This window comes from Cherax quadricarinatus, chromosome 27 (genome assembly GCF_038502225.1).
Source record: "Cherax quadricarinatus isolate ZL_2023a chromosome 27, ASM3850222v1, whole genome shotgun sequence".
Classification (NCBI taxonomy): domain Eukaryota; kingdom Metazoa; phylum Arthropoda; class Malacostraca; order Decapoda; family Parastacidae; genus Cherax; species Cherax quadricarinatus.
The window spans coordinates 20,012,900-20,036,515 of NC_091318.1; the positions used below are offsets into that span (position 1 = coordinate 20,012,900).

The 23,616-nt window shown below is 43.1% G+C and overlaps 1 protein-coding gene across 7 annotated transcripts in view; it reads left to right on the forward strand.

The window, feature by feature from the left end:
* LOC128691176 (zinc-regulated GTPase metalloprotein activator 1) overlaps positions 1-23,616 on the forward strand; it is a 115,337-nt gene that overhangs the window by 44,899 nt on the left and 46,822 nt on the right. For all 7 annotated transcript variants that reach the window (XM_053780024.2, XM_053780025.2, XM_070089091.1 and 4 more), the window contains 2 exons: positions 8,469-8,560; positions 10,166-10,225. In XM_053780024.2, the coding sequence (XP_053635999.1) occupies positions 8,469-8,560; positions 10,166-10,225 (152 nt within the window). The remainder of the gene's footprint in view (positions 1-8,468; positions 8,561-10,165; positions 10,226-23,616) is intronic.

A 23,616-nucleotide genomic window follows, 5' to 3' on the forward strand; every position in this document is an offset into this window, starting at 1 on the left:
ATTTGTTATTTTTTCTTATGAAATGGTAGAGAATCTTTTTGTGAAGGTAATAAAACAAAAAGTACAGAATTTGATGGAAAATTGACGAAATTATGCTCTCACGAATTTTGATGTGTCAGCGATATTTACGAATCGGCGATTTTGCCGACTTTGACTCCCATTTTAGGCCAATTACATTATTCCAGTCAACCAAATTCTTAGGTATTTCACTAGTATTACTTCTATTCTATCGATTGAGCACAAGAAATCGCCAAGTCAACTGTTTGAACTACAAATTAAAGTGATCGGAAATTGTTAATTTGGCCAATTTAACACAAAGTTCAAAATATTCCAATTTCAAAATAGGGTCCAGAATAAACAATGTAGGTATTCCTGGAACTAAACTAACATTTCCTCTGTTCATTAGTTACGTTTTGAGGCTTTACAAATAAATTCCATTTTGATTTTTTATTCACATAATGAATTTTTATTCACACCAAAAAATAGAAGATTTACTGTTATGCAATACTGTAATAATTGTATAAATATCATCACCATATTTGTGAATGCATATTAGGCCCTCTAGCTGGCGTGTATTAGACGTGTGAGGTCGTTTGTTTACTCTTGAATATCGGCAAAAATTTAACATTTCTGCTACTTTGAGCTCAGTTTCAAGCCATTTCCAGTGCTGAAACCAATCAAAATCATCTCTATTTCTGTAATATGTCTTCCATTCTATCAAATGAGATCAAGAAATCGCAAATACAACTATAAAAAACATACGAAAAAACACTGCAAAGTCGCTGTTTTAATCGAAAAATCATGATTTCAGTTTTTTTTCTCTCATTATACACAGTGTGCTGCAGGATCTGTTTTATGTGGTGCACACATACCACATAGATGTATTCTCTCATATCTAGGCCCAAATGTACCACTCAGTTTATCAGAGTGAGCTGAGCTCATGACGTAGATCTACGGTTTGGACCCTGAACGTAAAGCCGTAGATCTACGGGACGGACCCTGAAAGGGTTAAAGAATGAAAACAATCAGAAGGGCCAAGGTCTGGAAATGTTAAAGTGTCATAATCCTTTTTAAATCAGTTGGGCATAAAATGAAAAAATGTACATATACAGTGGACCCCCGGTTAACGATATTTTTTCATTCCAGTAGTATGTTCAGGTGCCAGTACTGACCGAATTTGTTCCCATAAGGAATATTGTGAAGTAGATTAGTCCATTTCAGACCCCCAAACATACACGTACAAACACACTTACATAAATACACTTACATAATTGGTCGCATTTGGAGGTGATCGTTATGCGGGGATCCACTGTATTGTATTCGTGTGCAATAAGTTAGTATGGGTGATATTTGAGGGTGAACTTGTCAGCAGGTGGCTTTATGAGAGGCCAGGTGAACCATAGAATTGATGAAGGATTAAGGTGGGTGTGCATTGAGGCATCTGTGGAAACAAAACTTTATCCATGGAGGGAAAGAAGGGGAATGTACCAGAGTACAGTGGACCCCTGGTTATAGGCCTCAATCTGTTCCTGAAGGTCGGCTGATAGCCGAAATGGCCGATAACCGAATTAACATTTCCCATAAGAATTAATGAAAATAAAATTAATTCGTTCCCAACAAAAATATTCACAAAAAAATAATTTTTCTTACAATTATGTAAGTGTTACATACCTTTATTGAAGGCTAATGCTGGCTTCTGGAAGATAGGGAGGAGGAAGGAGGGAGGAGTTAGTGTTTGGAAGGGAAATCCCCCTCCATGAAGACTTTAGGTAGTACAGTGGACCCCCGCATACCGTTGGCATCACATAACGTTAAATCCGCATACCGATACATTTTATCGCTAAGATTTTGCCTCGCATACCGCTAAAAAACCCGCTCAACGCTATTCGTCCGAGACGCGTCTAATGTGCGGCCTGAGCCAGCCTCACGTGTTCCGCCGGTGGCATTGTTTACCAGCCAGCCTCCGCGGTAACATCCAAGCATACAATCGGAACATTTTGTATTATTACAGTGTTTTTGGTGATTTTATCTGCAAAATAAGTGACCATGGGCCCCAAGAAAGCTTCTAGTGCCAACCCTACAGGAATAAGGGTGAGAATTACTATAGAGATGAAGAAAGAGATCATTGCTAAGTATGAAAGTGGAGTGCGTGTCTCCGAGCTGGCCAGGTTGTATAGTAAACCCCAATCAACCATCGCTACTATTGTGTCCAAGAAAACGGCAATCAAGGAAGCTGTTCTTGCCAAAGGTTCAACTGTGTTTTCGAAACAGAGATCGCAAGTGATAGAAGATGTTGAGAGATTCTTACTGGTGTGGATAAATGAAAAACAGATAGCAGGAGATAGCATCTCTCAAGTGATCATAAGTGAAAAGGCTAGGAAGTTGCATGAGGATTTAATTAAAAAAATGCCTGCAACTAGTGATGTGAGTGAATTTAAGGCCAGCAAAGGTTGGTTTGAGAGATTTAAGAAGTGTAGTGGCATACATAGTGTGATAAGGCATGGTGAGGCTGCCAGTTCAGACCACAAAGCAGCTGAAAAATATGTGCATGAATTCAAGGAGTACATAAACAGTGAAGGACTGAAACCTGAACAAGTGTTTAATTGTGATGAAACAGGCCTGTTTTGGAAGAAAATGCCAAGCAGGACCTACATTACTCAGGAGGAAAAGGCACTCCCAGGACATAAGCCTATGAAAGACAGGCTTACTCTTCTCATGTGTTCCAATGCTAGTGGTGATTGCAAAGTGAAGCCTTTATTAGTGTATCACTCTGAAACTCCCAGAGCGTTCAGGCAAAAGAATATCCTCAAGGCTAATTTGTGTGTGCTGTGGAGGGCAAACAGTAAGGCATGGGTCACTAGGGACTTTTTCTATGACTGGTTACACCAATCATTTGCCCCCAATGTGAAAAATTACCTAATTGAAAAGAAATTAGACCTTAAGTGCCTCCTGGTGTTAGACAGTGCCCCTGGTCATCCTACAGACGTGGCAGAGCGACTTTGTGGGGACATGAGCTTCATTAAGGTGAAGTTTTTGCCTCCTAATACCACTCCTCTCCTGCAGCCCATGGACCAGCAGGTTATTGCAAACTTCAAAAAACTGTACACAAAAGCTCTGTTTGAAAGGTGCTTTGTAGTGACCTCAGAAACTCAATCGACTCTAAGAGAGTTTTGGAGAGAGCACTTTAATATCCTCAATTGTGTAAACCTTGAAGGTAAGGCTTGGGAGGGAGTGACTAAGAGGACCTTGAACTCTGCTTGGAAGAAACTGTGGCCAGAATGTGTAGACCAAAGGGATTTTGAAGGGTTTGAGGCTAACCCTGGGAATCCTATGCCAGTTGAGGAATCCATTGTGGCATTGGGAAAGTCCTTGGGGTTGGAGGTTAGTGGGGATGATGTGGAAGAGTTGGTGGAGGAGGACAATGAAGAACTAACCACTGATGAGCTGCTAGATCATCTTCATCAGCATGAGGCCACACCTGAGGAAACTGCTTCGGAGGAGGGGAGAGAGAAATTGAAGAAGTTGCCTACTTCAAAGATTAAGGAAATGTGTGGAATGTGGCTTAAAGTGCAAACCTTTTTTGATGACAATCACCCTCAGACAGCTATTGCAAGCCGTGCTGGTGACTATTACACTGACAATGTTGTGAACCACTTTAGGAAAGTCATAAAGGAACGGGAGGTACAGGCCTCTATGGACAGATATGTTGTGCGACAGAAGTCCAGTGACTCTGAAGCTGGTCCTAGTGGCATTAAAAGAAGAAGGGAAGTAACCCCGGAAAAGGACTTGACACCTCAAGTCTTAATGGAAGGGGATTCCCCTTCTAAACACTAAGACTCTCTCCTCCTCCCATCCCATCAATCATCACCAGATCTTCAATAAAGGTAAGTGTCATGTAACTGTGCATGTCTTTTTCAGTTTGTGTATTAAAATTAATATTTCATGTGGTAAAAAATTTTTTTTTCATACTTTAGGGTGTCTTGCACGGATTAATTTGATTTCCATTATTTCTTATGGGGAAAATTCATTCTCATAACGATAATTTCGCATAACAATGAGCTCTCAGGAACGGATTAATATCGTTATGCGGGGGTCCACTGTAATGCTTTCTCTGGGGTTACTTCCCTTCTCTGTCTTTTAATGCCACTTGGGTGGCCCGGTGGCCTGGTGGCTAAAGCTCCCGGTTCACACACGGAGGGCCCGGGTTCGATTCTCAACAGGTGGAAACATTTTGACATGTTTCCTTACACCTGTTGTCCTGTTCACCCAGCAGCAAATAGGTACCTGGGTGTTAGTCGACTGGTGTGGGTCGCATCCTGGGGGACAAGATTGAGGACCCCAATGGAAATAAGTTAGACAGTCCTCGATGATGCACTGACTTTCTTGGGTTATCCTGGGTGACTAACCCTCCGGGGTTAAAAATCCGAACGAAATCTTATCTTATCTTAGAACCAGCTTGAGAGCCACTGGACCCCCGTCTCACAGAATAACTGTCCAGAGTGCTCTGCTTCTGGCATCTCTAAGATTTCCCTGAAGTGGGACAGGGTTTTGTTTACCTGGAGTTTACCTGGAGAGAGTTCCGGGGGTCAACGCCCCCGCGGCCCGGTCTGTGACCAGGCCTCCTGGTGGATCAGAGCCTGATCAACCAGGCTGTTGCTGCTGGCTGCATGCAAACCAACGTACAAGCCACAGCCCGGCTGATCAGGAACTGACTTTAGGTGCTTGTCCAGTGCCAGCTTGAAGACTGCCAGGGGTCTGTTGGTAATCCCCCTTATGTGTGCTGGGAGGCAGTTGAACAGTCTTGGGCCCCTGACACTTATTGTATGGTCTCTTAACGTGCTAGTGACACCCCTGCTTTTCATTGGGGGGATGGTGCATCGTCTGCCAAGTCTTTTGCTTTCGTAGTGAGTGATTTTCGTGTGCAAGTTCGGTACTAGTCCCTCTAGGATTTTCCAGGTGTGTATAATCATGTATCTCTCCCTCCTGTGTTCCAGGGAATACAGGTTTAGGAACCTCAAGTGCTCCCAGTAATTGAGGTGTTTTATCTCCGTTATGCGCGCCATGAAAGTTCTCTGTACATTTTCTAGGTCGGCAATTTCACCTGCCTTGAAAGGTGCTGTTAGTGTGCAGCAATATTCCAGCCTAGATAGAACAAGTGACCTGAAGAGTGTCATCATGGGCTTGGCCTCCCTAGTTTTGAAGGTTCTCATTATCCATCCTGTCATTTTTCTAGCAGATGCGATTGATACAATGTTATGGTCCTTGAAGGTGAGATCCTCCGACATGATCACTCCCAGGTCTTTGACGTTGGTGTTTCGCTCTATTTTGTGGCCAGAATTTGTTTTGTCACAAAACATGTTGCAGATATGGCTTGTTTCAGCTTTGTCAGGGTGGTGTTTCTCTACAAAAGCTTGCACCCTGGTCTACATTGCACACACCTCTTTAATCTTCCTCCTCCTCTGAAGCAAGTTCCTCAGCTGCAGTCTGTTGCTGTTGAAGTTGAAGCTCTTGCAGCTCTTCAGTGGTAAGCTCTTCCCTGTGGTCCTCCACCAACTCTTCCACATCCGCACCACTCACCTCCAACCCCAGGGACTTCCCCAAAGACACAATAGAGTCCACAGGGTCAGCAGGGTCAAGGTCACAGTGAGTCTCAAAACCCTTCAAAATCCCTCTCTTGGACACAATCTGGCCACAGTTTTCTCCAAGCAGAGTTCAACGTCCTGGAAGTCACTCCCTCCCAAGCCTTACCTATAAGGCTTATGCAATGGAGGATAGTGAAGTGATTCCTCCAGAACTGTCTTAGGGTCAACTGAGTGTCCGAGGTCACTTCAAAGCACTTTTGAAACACTGCTTTTTGAAGTTAGAAATGACCTGCTGGTCCATGGGCTGGAGGAAAGGAGTGGTGTTAGGAGGCAAGAACTTCACTGTTATAAAACTGAAGTCCCTAAACACTTGGTCTTCCAAGTCTTGAGGATGTGCAGGAGCATTGTCCAGTAGTAATAGGAGACACTTGAGCGGCAATTTCTTTTCCAGGAGGTATTTTTTCACACTTGGGCCAAACACATCATTAGCCCAGTCTTTGAAAATTTGCCTTGTGACCCATGCCTTATGATTAGCTTTCCACATCACACACAATCTATTCTTCATGACATTGTTTTTCTTAAACACTCTGGGATTTTCTGAGTGATACACAAGTAAAGGCTTCACTTTGAAATCCCCACTAGTGTTACCACACAACTAAAGAGTAAACCTGTCTTTCATAGGCTTGTGTCCTGGCAGTGCCTTTTCCTCCTGGGTAATGTAGGTCCTCTTTGGCATTTTCTTCCAAAACAGGCCTGTTTTGTCACAATTGAAAACTTGTTGGGGTTCGAATCCTTCAGCCTTTACATAGTCCTGGAATTCGTGAACATACTTTTCAGCTGCACCTTTGTCAGAACTTGCAGCCTCACCATGCCTTACAACACTGTGTATGCCACTACGCTTCTTAAATCTATCAAACCATCCTTTGCTGGCCCTAAATTCACAAACAGCAGCATTTGTTACAGGCATTTTCTTTGCAAGATCCTTATGCAACTGCTTTGCCTTCTCACAAATAGTAGACTCCACTACACTGTCTCCCACTAATTCTTTTTCCTTAATCCACAATAATAATTACTTTCCCATCTCTTCCATTATCGGTGTCCTTTGTTTAGTTAGAAAAGCTACTCCCTTTGCAACATTAGCATCTTTGATTTATTCTTTCTTTGCCAGGATGGATGCAATTGTTGATTTATTCTTGCTGTACATCCTGGCAAGTTCCATCACCTTCATACCACTCTTAAACTTTTCGATCACTTCACGCTTAAATTCCATGGTGTTTCTCACTTTCTTTACCACAGGAACTTTACTAGGAACTTTCTTTGGAGCAATGGTTACTTATTTCACAGTTGCACTGCAAGAAAAGCCACTAAAAACAATTTTAAACAAGTGAAATGTTTGGATGTATGAGCAGAAGCCTCCTCAGCCACCGAGAGACAAAGTCAAACTGAAGTGCAAGCTGCCCCAGCCGGCGGATGGATGTGTCCAAAACCGCCGATAACCAAGTGAACGGCCGATAATTGGGCGCCGAAAAAAACGCCGATAACTGAGTTGGCCGATGACCAAACCGGCCGATAACCAGGGGTCCACTGTATAGTGGTACCAGCACTTGTATGGGTGTGAAGCATAGGTTTTAAATGTTGCAGTGAGGAGGAGGAGGCTAGAGAAGTAGAAATGTGTTTGAGAACAATGTGCGTTGTAAATATTATGCAGAGAATTTAGAGTTTGGTGATAATGAGGGGTGTAGATTTATCAGAAATATTGTTTAGAAGACTATGGAGGTGGTTGTTGAGGTAGTTTGGACATCTAGAGAGGATGGAGAATAGTAGGATGACTAAGAGGGCATATAAATCTGGGATGGAGGGAAGGAAGGGTAGGGGTTATCCTAGGAAAGGTTGGAGGGAGGGGTTGAAAAGGGTTTTTAGTGCCAGGGGGTTGGACATCCAACAGGTGTGTTAGATAGGAGTATGTAGAGGCAAGTGTTTTTTTTTTTTATTTGGCATGCTGTTGAAATATGAGCAAGGTAACATTTATGAAGGGATTCATGGGAACCAGTTAGCCTGATTTGAGTCCTGGAGGTGGGAAGTACAGTGCCTGCACTCTGGAGAAGGGATGGGGATGTTTCCTTTTGGAGGATGGTCTGAGCTTTTTATCATGCTTCTGGCAAGACAGTGATTGAATGAGTGACAGTGAGTGTGTTTTCTACTTTAAAAGATGGCCAGCATGTTAAAAAAAATCAGTGGTATACAAAACATACAAAATCAACAAGTTGATGAATAAGACATACATCCAACACTTGAAATTATTGTGGAGATGTTTCATCCACCAGTGTCTTTTATCAGTCCAGTACTGAGAGTAATATGGTGGAAGATATGGAGAATAGTTTAAGATGATAAGTCCCTTAACCTGGACGAATCAGTTGTAGACAGTGGAAGGTGTGAAGAATGGGCAATGAGTTATAGTATTATATACATTCTCCAAGCACCCTAGTTCATTTTAATAGCTTAGAGATTAGAAGTATTTTTGAGTGTTGGTGAAAAGGTAAATTGAAGTCTTGGTGATGTTTGTGCAGTCACTGGGCTGAAACCTTGCCCCTTTCAAGAGGAGTCCTTAATGGTGGGAAAGGGTTCTTTTATCCAAGTAAGTGTAGCTATCCCACCCTTCCCCAGATCAAAACTGTATACCACTCATTTCCCAGATGCTTTGTGACCCTCTTCATATTAATGTTAATGGCTTATATGGGTTTAGTGCTACCCTAATAATAACAACAATAATAATAATAATACATAATAATTTACAAGCTTATTGCTTGCCCTTGCATATAATAATAATTGCCACTTGAAGTGTCTTACGTATCATGATCATCAATTACATTTTGATATATCTTTCAGAGATAAAGGTGTTAAGGCCATTGAGAACCTGATGAGGAAGCGAGGCAAGTTTGACTACATCCTCCTGGAGACTACTGGCTTGGCTGATCCAGGTGTGTATAGGGCTCTTCATCCAGGGAACTGTACTTGTCCTCCTCTTCCTTGGATCAAAAGTGATTGCATGCTATTTCCCAGGTGCTGTATAATCCATATAGGTCTACTGTACGAGAAATGGTGTGGTGATACCAACGAGTGGAAAAAGACATGTATAGTTCAGGATATGTGCTATATGACCCCAGCCCTGTAATTTTAGTTCTGGCTTATGAAATGCTTGATCCAAGGAACTGAAACTACTACTCTTTGACCTGGGTCATACAATACCTGTAAAAATTTTATAAAAAAAAAAATTGGAAAATTTGTTTGTAAAAAAAAAATGCTAAATGATTTACTGTGGTGCATTCCATCTGTCTGGTAAATTTAGATTAAACTAGTTTGATTTACTTATTTTAATAACTTTAGTGTGTGCCCTATATTCATTCTTTGGGCAGTAACCATACCATACCCATTCTGTAGGTCCATATTCATCCATTGGGCTCGTATGCATGCTGTGTCCCATATGCATCCTATAGGGCAGGGGTCGGCAACCCCTGGCCTGTGGGCCACACCCGGCCCGTGTGATGTTTTCGTCTGGCCCGCCAGCTTAACATTTGGACACTAATTATCTAATTAGTATTGAATACAGATGCAGTAGTTCACTTCAAGGTTAAGCAGCCCCTGGAAAAGTTACTTCGTATCCTCCTCCCTCAGAGTTTTTCATTCGAGTTTGTTGTCTGGTGGTAAAACAGCTGTACAGTAGGTATCTGCATTTGATAATAATGTTTCTTTAATTATTTGTGATAAATTGTGTTAAGTATTATTAGGATTAAGCCAAAATTGGTTTAAAAACTAATGGCAACCCTGAGTTCAAGAAATTTTTTTTATATTACATTTAATAACATGGCCCTTCTCCAAGAGACTGCATAGCTGTCTGGCCCTCTGTTTTCAGAAGGTTGCCAACCCCTGCTATAGGGAGTAGTCATGCCATCCCCATCCTGTGGAGGACATTGCCCCATGTTCTTCCTGTGAGTGTGTAGTCATCACATACACATCCTGTGGATGGTTTTGCCCCATGTTCTTTGTGTGGGTCGGTAGTCACAACATACCCATCCTGTGGATGGTATTCCCCCATGTTCTTTGTGTGGGTGGGTAGTCACAACATACCCATCCTGTGGATGGTATTCCCCCATGTTCTTTGTGTGGGTGGGTAGTCACAACATACCCTTTCTGTGGGTGGGTAGTCACAAGATTACAGAGGAACATAATGAGTCCAAGAACCAACATAATTATAGTAGTAATGAACTACAGTATTTACAAATTTATGAACTGACAACAAAGGTAACAAGTTATTTAAACTGTCAGGAACTGTCACAGTGAACCTTAACTATTTTTTTTATTTTAAATAATAATATGATATATAGATGATTTTAAAATTAGTTTGGTTAAATTGCAACAGATCTTTGTTTTTTTAGTGCTGATTTTGAGTGGTCAGTACAGGGTACCGAGCAAAATATCTTCAGCATTGCTTAGATTTTGTCATTAACTTGCTTTGAATATTTTGCAATTTTTATCAAAGGTTCTGTGAGGCTGAATTTTATTTTTTGTGTGTGTGTGTGTTTCAGGACCAATCGCTTCAATCTTCTGGATGGATAGGCAGCTGGGAAGTGACCTTTATCTGGATGGTGAGTATTGTGGCAGTTGTAGTTGCACTGCACCCAGCTTAGTGTTGGTCTGTGTTTTGTTATGTAAAGTATTGTGTAAGATGGTCCTTTAACCCAAAGAGTTAGTCACTCAGGATAACCCAACGAAGTCAGTGCATTATTGGGGACTGTCCATCTTATTTCCATTGGGGTCTTAAATCTTGTTACCCAGAATGCAACCCACAGCAGTTGACTAACATCCACGTACCTACTTGTTGTTAGATAAACAAGGGCAGCAGGTGTAAGGAAACATGCCCAACATTTCTACCTGTGCCAGGGATCGAATAACGGTCACTCAGTATGTGAGTTAATGCACTGTCAGCTGAGCCACAGGTCACCCTCAGAGTCACCCTCAGAGAGCCACTGGTGCTCTATGTACAATATTCTTTGATTTGTAAGAATTTTGTTCATGCTCAGACAGCAGTGTGTCCCAAGGCACAGTTTTGTTTTCCTACAGTATGGCCTTTAGCTGACTTCTCTGCATACATAATTTTAGGTAAGGTTGGGTTACCATAAATTAACCAAAATTAGGAAATTCTAAAATAAAAAATAATTAGGAAAAAATACCTCACTGGTAGCATGTTCCCTGGTGTTTGCAAGAGAAAGTGTTGAGCTGAAAATAATAAATAAATCGATGAATTTTAAATCTTGCATCATTTTACCTTGCATTAGACAGCTTATGGGGAGTGTTAATGAGATTGATTGTATATCAGGCATTGACATGCAATGAGCCTATGTATGAGGCTGATTGTATGTCAGGACAACCCCTACCCCACCTTCCCTCCACAATGGATTTGTGCACCCTGTAAGTCATCGTATTTTGCTCCATCCTCTCTAAATGACCAAACCACCTCAACAACCCCTCCTCAGCCCTCTGGATAAAGCTTTTATTAATTCCGCACCATGGTGTAATAGTGCACAAAATGCGTGATAAAGGATAGCAGGAAAAGTTGGTCGATGTATCTATAACTTCCTAACAAATAGAACACAAAGAGTAGTAGTAAACAGAGTAAAGTCTGAGGTGGCTACAGTGAAATGCTCTGTTCCACAAGGCACAATACTCGCCCCCATTCTGTTCCTCATCCTCATATCTGACATAGACAGAGATGTAAGCCACAGCACTATATCTTCCTTTGCAGATGACACCTGAATTTGCATGACAGTGTCATCCATCAAAGACACTGCAAAACTCCAAGCGTACATCAGTCAAATCTTGAAATGGGTCGCAGAAAACAATATGAAGTTCAATGAAGAGAAATTTCAGTTACTCTGATATGGAAAACTTGAGGAATATATCGGAGTATAAAACAAATTCCTACTACACAATAGAGCGAAAAACTAATGTGAAGGACCTGGGAGTGATAATGTCAGAGGATCTCACTCTTGAAGATCACAACACTGTACGTATCTACCACATCTCCTAGGAAAATGATAGGATGGATAATGAGAACCTTCAAAATTAAGGATACCAAGCCCATGATGATTCTCTTCAAATAGCTAATTCTCTCTAGGCTGGAATATTGCTGTACACTAATGGCCCCTTTCAAGGCAAGTGAAATTGCTGACCTGGAGAATGTACAGAGAACTTTCACAGCATGCATAAGTACAATAAAGCACCTAAATTACCAGGAACGGTTGAAGTCCCTTAATTTGTGTTCCCTGGAACACAGGCAAGAAAGATACATGACAATATACACTTGGAAAGTCCTAGAGGGACTAGTCCCAAATTTGCACATGAAAATCACTTCCTACAAAAGCAAAAGGCTCAGCAGGAGATGCACCATACCCCCCCCTCAATGAAAAGTAGGGATGCCATGAGTACACAAAGAGACAACACAATAAGTGTCAGGGGCTCAAGACTGTTCAACTGGCTCCCAGCATACATAAGGGGGGATTACCAATAGGCCTCAGGCTGTTTTCAAGAAGGTGCTGGACAGGCACCTAAAGTCAGTACCTGATCAGCCAGGCTGTGGCTCGTACATTGGACTACATGTGGCCAGCATTAACAGCCTGGTTGATCAGGCCCGATCCATGACAAGACCGGGCAGTGGGGGCGTTGACCCCTGAAACCCTCTCCAGGTATGTCTCCTAATCTTCAAATTACGAATTTTCTGCATAATATTTATGCCACATATTGCCCTCTGACATGACATCTCCACTGCCTCTGGCCTCCTCCTTGCTGCAACATTCACAACCTGTGCTTCACACCCATATAAGTGTTGATACCACTATACTCTCATACATTCCCTTCTTTGCCTCCATGTATAATGTTCTTTGTCTCCACAGATACCTCAATGCACCACCCACTTTTTTCCCATTCATCAATTATGTGGTTTACCCCATCTCTCATAAAAATATCTGCCGAAATGTGTACTCCCAAATCTTTCTTTCTTTCAACACACCGGCCATATCCCACCAAGGCAGGGTGGCCCAAAAAGAAAAACGAAAGTTTCTCTTTTTAAATTTAGTAATTTATACAGGAGAAGGGGTTACTAGCCCCTTGCTCCTGGCATTTTAGTCGGCTCTTATGGCACGCATGGCTTACAGAGGAAGAATTCTGTTCTACTTTCCCATGGAGGTACTCCCAAATATCTGAACATATTTACTTCCATACTCCTTCTCACCAATCTGATATCCAATTTTTCCATACCCAACTAGTTTGATACCCTCATCCCCTTACTCTTATCTGTGTTCACTGTCAACTTCCTTTACACACCCTCCCAAACTCGTCCACTAACCTTTGCAACTTCTCTTCAGAATCTCCCAGAAGCACAGTATCATCAGCAAAAAGTAACTGTGTCAACTCCCATTTTGAATTTGATTCCACATATTTTAATCTCAGCCTCTCTCCAACACCAGAGCATTCACTTCTCTCATAGCCCCATCTATAAATACACTGGAACCTTGGTGTTTGAATTTAATTAGTTCCTAAGTATTATTCGAACTGAAAAGTTTGATGTCTGAAAGAGTATTTTCCAGGCTCTGATTATTATCAGCCTCACACGCTGGAGGATGTTGGACTGACTCTTCCAAAAGTCTGAGAGTTAGGTCAGTATCAGAGGTCACTTTAAAGCACTTTTGAAACAGGGCTTTCAGGTTAAGTTTTTAAAACTGACTTGTAAATGAGCTGACATGTTCGGACTTCAGAAAAATGTTCAAAGACCAGGTCAGTTTTCTCTGAAAAAAATTGTTTGGACTCCAGTACGTTAGAACACTGAGGTTCTACTGTATGTGGAGCAACCATGGTGACATCAAGCATCCCTGTCTAAGGCTTACTTTTACTGGAAAACTATCTCCCTCTTTCCTACATACCCTAACTTGATCCTATCTTCATAAAAACTCTTTATAGCATTTAGTAACTTAACACCTATTCCACACACTTGCAAAATCTGCCACATTGCTTCCCTATCCACCCTATCATATGGATTTTCTAAATCCATAAAAAACAACGAAAAATTCCCTACCTTCATGTAGATATTGTTCACTTATGTTTCAATGTAAACATTAAGTCTACACATCCCCAACCCATTCTAAAGCCTCCTTGTTTATCTGGGATCCTGCTTTCCATCTTGTCCACCTTTCCCTTATATAAGGAAACTATGCATGCTCTCTACTAGTCACTTGGTACTTTTCCATCTTTCATGCATTTATTGAACAAAAATAAAAAAAGAAATAATTTTAGAGTGAGTTAAACAAGTTAAGAAAGCCTAGGGAATGAATGGATTTGTCAGTTAAAAACAGAAAAGGGGAGTTAGTTGATGGGGAGATGGAGGTATTGGGTAGATGGCGAGAATATTTTGAGAAACTTTTAAATGTCTACGAAGAAAGGGAGGCGGTAATTTCATGCACTAGCCAAGGGAGGTATACCATCTTTTAGGAGTGAAGAAGAACGGGGGAGGTGCGTGAGGCATTACGTAGAATGAAAGTGGGTAAAGCAGCTGGAACTGACGGGATCATGACAGAAATGTTAAAAGGAGGGGGGGATATAGTGTTGGAGTGGTTGGTATTTTTGTTTAATAAATGTACGAAAGAGGGGAAGGTACCTAGGGATTGGCGGAGAGCATGTATAGTCCCTTTATATAAAGGGAAGGGGGACAACAGAGATTGTAAAAATTATAGAGGAATAAGTTTACTGAGTATACCAGGAAAAGTATATGGTAGGGTTATTATTGAAAGAATTAGAGGTAAGACAGAATGTAGGATTGCTGATGAGCAAGGAGGCTTTAGAGTGGGTAAGGGGTGTGTAGATCAAGTGTTTACATTGAAGCATATATGTGAACAGCATTTAGATAAAGGTAGGGAAGTTTTTATTGCATTTATGGATTTAGAAATGGCATATGATAGAGTGGATAGGGGAGCAATGTGGCAGATGTTGCAAGTACAGTGGACCCCCGCTTAACGATCACCTCCCAATGCGACCAATTATGTAAGTGTATTTATGTAAGTGCGTTTGTACGTGTATGTTTGGGGGTCTGAAATGGACTAATCTACTTCACAGTATTCCTTATGGGAACAAATTCGGTCAGTACTGGCACCTGAACATATTTCTGGAATGAAAAAATATCGTTAACCGGGGGTCCACTGTATATGGAATAGGTGGTAAGTTACTAAATGCTGTAAAGAGTTTTTATGAGGACAGTGAGGCTCAGGTTAGGGTGTGTAGAAGAGAGGGAGACTACTTCCCGGTAAAAGTAAGTCTTAGACAGGGATGTGTAATGTCACCATGGTTGTTTAATATATTTATAGATGGGGTTGTAAAAGAAGTAAATGCTATGGTGTTTGGGGGAAGGGTGGGATTAAATTATGGGGACTCAAATACAAAATGGGAATTGACACAGTTACTTTTTGCTTATGGGAGATTCTAAAGAAAAATTGCAAAGGTTAGTGGACGAACTTGGGAGTGTGTGTAAAGGTAGAAAGTTGAAAGTGAACATAGAAAAGAGTAAAGGTGATGAGGGTATCAAGTGATTTAGATAAAGAAAAATTGGATATCAAATTGGGGAGGACGAGTATGGAAGAAGTGAATGTTTTCAGATATTTAGGAGTTGAAGTGTCGACTGATGGATTTATGAAGGATGAGGTTAATCATAGAATTGATGAGGGAAAAAAGGTGAGTGGTGCATTGAGGTATATGTGGAGACAAAAAATGTTATCTAATGAGGCAAAGAAGGGAATGTATGGAAGTATAATAGTACCAACACTCTTAAATGGGTATGAAGCATGGGTTGTAAATGCTGCAGCGAGGAGGTGGTTGGAGGCAGTGGAGATGTCCTGTCTAAGGGCAATGTGTGGTGTAAATATTATGCAGAAAATTTGGAGTGTGGAAATTAGAAGGTGTGGAGTTAATAAAAGTATTAGCCAGAGGGCTGAGGAGGGGTTGTTGAGGTGGTTTGGTCATTTAGAGAGAATGGATCAAAGTAGAATGACATGGAGAGCGTATAAATCTGTAGGGGAAGGAAGGTGAAGTAGGGGTCGTCCTCGAAAAGGTTGGGGGGAGGGGGAAAAGGAGATTTTGTGGGCGAGGGGCTTGGACTTCCAGCAAGCGTGCATGAGCGTGTTTGATAGGAATGAATGGAGATGAATGGTATTTGGGACCTGACAAGCTGTTGGAGTGTGAGCAAGGTAATATTTAGTGAAGGGATTCAGGGAAACCGGTTATTTTTATATAGCCTGGCTTTAGTCCTGGAAATGGGAAGTACAATGCCTGCACTTTAAAGGAGTGGTTTGGGATATTGGCAGTTTGGAGGGATATGTTGTGTATCTTTATACGTATATGCTTCTAAACTGTTGTATTCTGAGCACCTCTGCAAAAACAGTGATTATGTGTGAGTGAGGTGAAAGTGTTGAATGATGATGAAAGTATTTTCTTTTTTTTTGGGATTTTCTTTCTTTTTGGGTCACCCTGCCTCGGTGGGAGACGGCCGACTTGTTAAAAAAAAAATATATATATATAAATATATAATATGAAAGAAGGGAAGGAGGGAGGAAAAAGTAACAAAGTAAGGATGAAAGAAAGGGAGGAAGAAAGGAAGGAAATGAAAGGAGAGAGATATATAACACAATGAGAGGTCTGTAAGGTTGCCACCATCTTGCTAGTTTTCCTCTGCTCTGAAGTCTCCACGGTGATGATTGCCTAGTTAGTGCCTATCTCCTCCCCCCTACCCACACTCTCTTTAATTACTTACCTGGGCTTTTCAGCCAGGTAAATTGTTCTCCGTGTGTGTGTGTGTGTGTGTGTGTGTGTGTGTGTGTGTGTGTGTGTGTGTGTGTGTGTGTGTGTGTGTGTGTGTGTGTGTGTACTCACCTATTTGTACTCACCTATTTGTTGTTGCAGAGGTCGAGTCATAGCACCTGGCCCCGCCTCTTCACTGATTGCTACTAAGTCCTCTCTCTTCCTGCTCCATGAGCTTTATCAAACCTCGTCTTAAAACTATGTATAGTTCCTGCCTCCACTACGTCATTTTCTAGGCTATTCCACGGCCTGACTACTCTATGACTGAAGAAACACTTCCTAACATCCCTTTGATTCATCTGAGTCTTCATCTTCCAATTGTGACCTCTTGTTTCTGTGTCCCATCTCTGGAACATCCCGTCTTCGTCCACCTTGTCTATTCCGCGCAGTATTTTATATTTCTTTATCATGTCTCCCCTGACCTTCCTGTCCTCCAGTGTCGTCAGGCCGATTTCCCTTAACCTTTCTTCATAGGACATTCCCCTTAGCTCTGGAACTAACCTTGTCGCAGACCTTTGCGTGTGTGTGTACTCACCTATTTGTGGTTGCAAGACTCGATTCATAGCTCCTGGCCCTGCCTCTTCACTGATCGCTACTAGGTCCTCACCCTGCTCCATGAGCTTTATCATACCTCATCTTAAAACTGTCTATGGTTCCTGCCTCCATTACCTCACTTGCCAGATTGTTCCACTTCCTGACAACTCTGTGACTAAATACTTCCTAACATCTCTTTGCCTCACCTGAGTCCTCATCCCAAGATCCTTTTTCCTGAGTGAGGTTTGCAGTCTTTGGTCACCTAGCCTATACTCTGCGGTCTTCTTTGCCCTTCCCTGATCTTCATGACTTTGCATTTGGTGGGGTTAAAATCTAAGACCCAGTTGCTGGACCAGGCTTGCAGACTGTCCAGGTTTCTGTAGTCCTGCCTAATCCTGGACCGATTTGATCCTCCTCATTAACTTTATATCTGCAATTAGGGACACTTCTGTCAGGCCATTCACATATACCAAAAACAGCACTGGTCCTAGGACTGACCCCTGTGGAACCCTGCTTGTCGCAGGTGCCCACTGTGACATCTAATCACGCACCACGACTTGTTGTCACCTCCCTGTTGGGTATACCCTGATCCTGTTATTCTCTTCCTGTTATGCGTGCTGGATTCTCTAACTTTTGCACTAAGCAAGAAAATGCAATCTACCCACTCTCGTCTTACTTCCGTTACCCTGTCATAAAACTCCAGTAGGTTTGTGACTCAGGATTTTCCTTCCCTGAATCCATGCTGGATGTAGTTTATAAGCTTGTTCCATTCTGGGTGCTCCACCACTCTCCTGATAATCTCCATGACTTTGCATACCATATATGTTAGTGACACTGCTCTGTAGTTTAGTGTCTCATGTCTGTCTCCTTAAAAAATGGGGACTACATTTGCCATCTTCTATACCTCAGGTAGTTGCCCAGTTTCAATGGATGTGTTGAAAATTGTTGATAGTGGCTCTCACAGCATCTCTGCTCCCTCTCTAAGGACCCACGGAGAGATGTCTGGTCCCACCACCTTTGAGGTATCAAGTTCATTTAGCAGCTTCTTTACCTCCTCCTCGGTTGTGTGTATTTCATCCAGCACTTGTTGGTATATCCCTTGTTGGTGCACCCCTATATTCTGACTTCCCAGAGTCCTTTCTGTCTCCACTGTAAATACTTCCTTAAGTCTCATGTTGAGTTTCTCTCATACTTCTTGGTCGTTTCTTGTGCACTCCCAACCTTCCTTCCTCAGCTTGACTTTCGATGCTGTCATTTTCATACTGTCACTGGGCCTCCCTCCTGATCTGTGCATACTCGTTTCTGGATCTTTGACTAATCTCTTTATTTTCCTGGGTCCTGTGTCTTCTGTAATTTTTCCATTCTCTAGTACTCTTAGTTTTTGCCTCCCTACACCTTTGGGTAAACCGAGGGCTTGTTATGGTCTTCCCATTATTTCTGTTGCTCTTGGGAACAAACCTCTCATCTGCCTCCTTTCATTTTGTTGTCATGTAGTCCATCATTTCGTTTACTGATTTTCCTACCAATTCTCTGTCCCACTGAACCTCTTGCAGAAAGTTCCTCATGTCTGTGTAGTCCCCCCCTTTTGTAATTTGGCTTTTCCCATTCTATTCCTGTTACCCTGTGTTCAAAGCTCTGAACCATGTGATCATTAGCTCCGAGGTGCTTTCATATGTGATGGCCTTGATGATGTCCGAGCCTCAAGGTGAATACGAAGTTCAGTCTTGCTGGTTCATCCTCACTCTCTCTCTCTCTCTCTCTCTCTCTCTCTCTCTCTCTCTCTCTCTCTCTCTCTCTCTCTCTCTCTCTCTCTCTCTCTCTCTCTCTCTCTCTGTGGTAGTGTCCCAAACATGTTGATGCATGAGGTTTTCCAGTACCACATCCATCATCTTGGCTCTCCATGTTTTGGGACCCCTATGTGGCCCCCATGTGAATGTGCGTGAATGTATGTGAATGTGTGTACTCGCCTAATTGTGGTTGCAGGGGTTGTGCCTCAGCTCCTGACCCTGCCTCTTCACTGAGTGCTACTAGGTTCTCTCTCTCCCTGCTCCATGAGCTTTATCATACCTCATCTTAAAGCTGTGTATGGTTCCTGCCTCCACTACCTCACTTGCTAGGCTATTCCACTTCCTGATTACTCTATGACTGAAGAAATACTTCCTTACATCACTTTGACTCACCTGAGTCTTCAACTTCCAATTGTGACCCCTTGTTTCTGTGTCCCCTCTCTGAGACATCCTGTCTCTGTCCACTTTGCCTATTCCATGCAGTATTTTGTATGTCGTTATCATGTCTTCCCTAACCCACCTGTCCTCCAGTGTCGTCAAGCCGATTTCCCTTAACCTTTCTTCGTAGGACATTCCCCATGGGTGTGTGTGTGTGTGTGTGTGTGTGTGCGTGTGCGTGTGCGTGCGTGTGCGTGCGTGTGCGTGCGTGTGCGTGCGTGTGCGTGCGTGCGTTCGCGCGCGCCCGTCCGTCCGTCTGTCTGTGTGTGTGTGTACTCACCTATTTGTACTCACCTATTTGTGGTTGCAGGGGTCGATTCATAGCTCCTGGCCCTGCCTCTTCACTGATTGCTACTAGGTCCTCTCTCTTCCTGCCCCATGAGCTTTATCATACCTCGCCTTAAAACTATGTATGGTTCCCGCCTCCACTACACTTTCTAGGCCATTCCACGGCCTGACCACTCTATGACTGAAGAAATACTTTCTAACATTCCTTTGATTCATCTGAGTCTTCAACTTCCAATTGTGACCTCTTGTGTCTGTGTCCCATCTCTGGAACATCCCGTCTTTGTCCACCTTGTCTATTCTGCGCAGTATTTTATATGTCGTTATCATGTCTCCCCTGACCCTCCTGTCCTCCAGTGTCGTCAGGCCGATTTCCCTCAACCTTTCTTCGTAGGACAATCCCCGTAGCTCTGGGACTAGTCTTGTTGCAAACCTTTGCACCTTCTCTAATTTCTTGATGTGCTTGACTAGGTGTGGATTCCAAACTGGTGCTGCATACTCCAGTATGGGCCTGACGTAAATGGTATACAGAGTCTTGAATGAATCCTTGCTGAGGTATCGGAACGCTATCCGTAGGTTTGCCAGGCGCCTGTATGCTGCAGCAGTTATCTGATTGATGTGCGCCTCAGGAGATATGCTCGGTGTTATACTCACCCCCAGATCTTTTTCCTTGAGTAAAGTTTGCAGTCTTTGGCCATCTAAACTATATTGTGTCTGCGGTCTTCTTTGCCCTTCCCCAATCTTCATGACTTTGCATTTGGCAGGGTTAAACTCAAGAAGCCAGTTACTGGACCAGGCTTGTAGCCTGTCCAGGTCTCTTTGTAGTCCTGCCTGATCCTCATCCGATTTGATTCTTCTCATTAACTTCACATCATCTGCAAACAAGGACACTTCTGAGTCTATCCCTTCCGTTATGTCGTTCACATATACCAAGAACAGCACAGGTCCTGGGACTGACCCCTGTGGAACCCTGCTTGTCACAGGCGCCCACTCTGACACCTCGTCACGTACCATGACTCGTTGTTTCCTCCCTGTCAGATATTCTCTGATCCATTGCAGTGCCTTTCCTGTTATGTGTGCCTGATCCTCTAGCTTTTGCAGTAACCTCTTGTGAGGTACTGTGTCGAAGGCCTTCTTGCAGTCCAAAAATATGCAGTCGATCCACCCCTCTCTCTCTTGTCTTACTTCTGTCACCTTGTCATAAAACTCTAGTAGGTTTGTGACACAGGATTTTCCTTCCCTGAAACCATGCTGGTTGTCAATTATACACTTGTTTCTTTCCAGGTGCTCCACCACTCTCCTCCTGATGATCTTCTCCATGACCTTGCATACTATACACGTTAGTGATACAGGTCTGTAGTTTAGTGCCTCATGTCTGTCTCCCTTTTTAAAAATTGGGACTACATTTGCCATCTTCCATACCTCGGGGAGTTGCCCAGTTTCAAATGATGTGTTGAAGATCTTTGTTAATGACTCACACAATATCTCTGCTCCCTCTTTAAGGACCCACGGAGAGATGTCTGGTCCCACCGCCTTTGAGGTGTCAAGTTCGCACAGCAGCTTCTTCACCTCCTCCTGTGTGTGTGTGTGTGTGTGTGTGTGTGTGTGTGTGTGTGTGTGTGTGAATGTATGCTTGTGTATGTACTCACCTATTTGTGGTTGCAGGGGCCGAGTCACAGCTCATGGCCCCACCTCTTCACTGTTTGCTACTGGGTCGTCCCTCTCCCTGCTTCATGAGTTTTACACCTCGTCTTAAAGGCATGTATGGTTCCTGCCTCCACTACGTCACTTGCCAGACTATTCCACTTCCTGACAACTCTACGGCTGAAGAAATACTTCCTTACATCTCTTTGACTCACCTGAGTCCTCAACTTCCAATTGTGACCCCTTGTTTCTGTGTCCCATCTCTGGAACATCCTGTCTCTGTCCACCCTGTCAATTCCTCGCAGTATTTTGTATGTCGTTATCATGTCTCCCCTAACCCTCCTGTCCTCCAGTGTTGTCAGGCTGATTTCCCTTAACCTTTCTTCGTACGGCATTCCCCTTAGCTCTGGAACTAGTCTTGTTGCAAACCTTTGCACTTTCTCTAATTTTGTGGCGTGCTTGACCAGGTGTGGGTTCCAAACTGTTGCTGCATACTCCAGTATGGGCCTGACGTACACAGTGTACAGAGTCTTAAACGATTCCATACTGTGATCTTGGAACGCTATTCTCAGGTGTGCCAGGCGTACATATGCTGCAGCAGTTATCTGGTTGATGTGCACCTCAGGAGATGTGCTTGGTATTATACTCACCCCAAGATCCTTTTCCTTGACTGAGATTGGCAGTCTTTAGCCACCTAGCCTGTACTCTGTCTGCGGTCTTCTTTGCCCTTCCCCGATCTTCATGACTTTGCAGTTGGCAGGGTTAAATTCAAGGAGCCAGTTGCTGGACCAGGCTTGCAACCTGTCCAGGTCTCTTTGTAGTCCTGCCTGATCCTCATCCGATTTAATTCTCCTCATTAACTTCACATCATCTGCGAACAGGGACACTTTGAGACTATCCCTTCCATCATGTCATTCACGTATATCAAAAACAGCACTGGTCCCATGACTGACACCTGTGGAACCCCGCTCGTCACAAGTGTATGTGTGTGTACTCACCTATTTGTGGTTGCAGGGGTCGAGTCTTAGCTCCTGCCCCGCCTCTTCACCGGTTGCTACTGGGCCCTCTCTCTCCCCGCTCCATGAGCTTTATCAAACCTCGTCTTAAAACTGTGTATGGTTCCTGCCTCCACTACGTCATTTTCTAGGCTATTCCACTGCCTTACAACTCTATGACTGAAGAAATACTTCCTAATATCTCTCTGACTCATTTGTGTCTTCAACTTCCAATTGTGGCCTCTTGTTTCTGTGTCCCCTCCCTGGAACATCCTGTCTTTGTCCACCTTGTCTATTCCACACAGTATTTTATATGTCGTTATCATGTCTCCCCTGACCCTCCTGTCCTCCAGTGTCGTCAGGCCGATTTCCCTTAATCTTTCTTCATAGGACATTCCCCTTAGCTCTGGAACTAACCTTGTTGCAAACCTTTGTACTTTCTCTAGTTTCTTGACGTGCTTTATCAAGTGCGGGTTCCAAACAAGTGCTGCATACTCCAGTATGGGCCTGACATACACGGTGTACAGTGTCTTGAACGATTCCTTACTAAGGTATCGGAATGCTGTTCTCAGGTTTGCCAGGCGCCCATATGCTGCAGCAGTTATCTGATTGATGTGTGCTTCCGGAGACATGCTCGGTGTTATACTCACCCCAAGATCTTTCTCCTTGAGTGAGGTTTGCAGTCTTTGGCCACCTAGCCTATACTCTGTCTGTGGTCTTCTGTGCCCTTCCCCTATCTTCATGACTTTGCATTTGGCAGGATTAAATTCGAGAAGCCATTTGCTGGACCAGGTGTCCAGTCTGTCCAGGTCTCTTTGAAGTCCTGCCTGGTCCTCATCAGATTTAATTCTCCTCATTAACTTCACATCATCTGCAAACAGGGACACTTCTGAGTCTAACCCTTCCATCATGTCGTTCACATATACCAAAAATAGCACTGGTCCTAGGACCGACCCCTGTGGGACCCCGCTCGTCACAGGTGCCCACTGTGATACATCATTACGTACCATGACTCGTTGTTTCCTCCCTGTCAGGTATTCTCTGATCCATTGCAGTGCCCTTCCTGTTATATGCACCTGATGCTCTAGCTTCTGCACTAATCTCTTGTGAGGAACTGTGTCAAAGGCCTTCTTGCAGTCCAAGAAGATGCAATCAACCCACCCCTCTCTCTCGTGTCTTACTTCTGTTATTTTATCATAAAACTCCAGAAGGTTTGTGACACAGGATTTGCCTTCCGTGAATCCGTGCTGGTTGGCATTTATACTCTTGTTCAGTTCCAGGTGCTCCACCACTCTCCTCCTGATAATCTTCTCCATAATTTTGCATACTATACACGTCAATGACACAGGTCTATAGTTTAGTGCCTCTTTTCTGTCTCCTTTTTTAAAAATGGGAACTACATTTGCCATCTTCCATACCTCAGGTAGTTGCCCAGTTTCCAGGGACGTGTTGAAGATT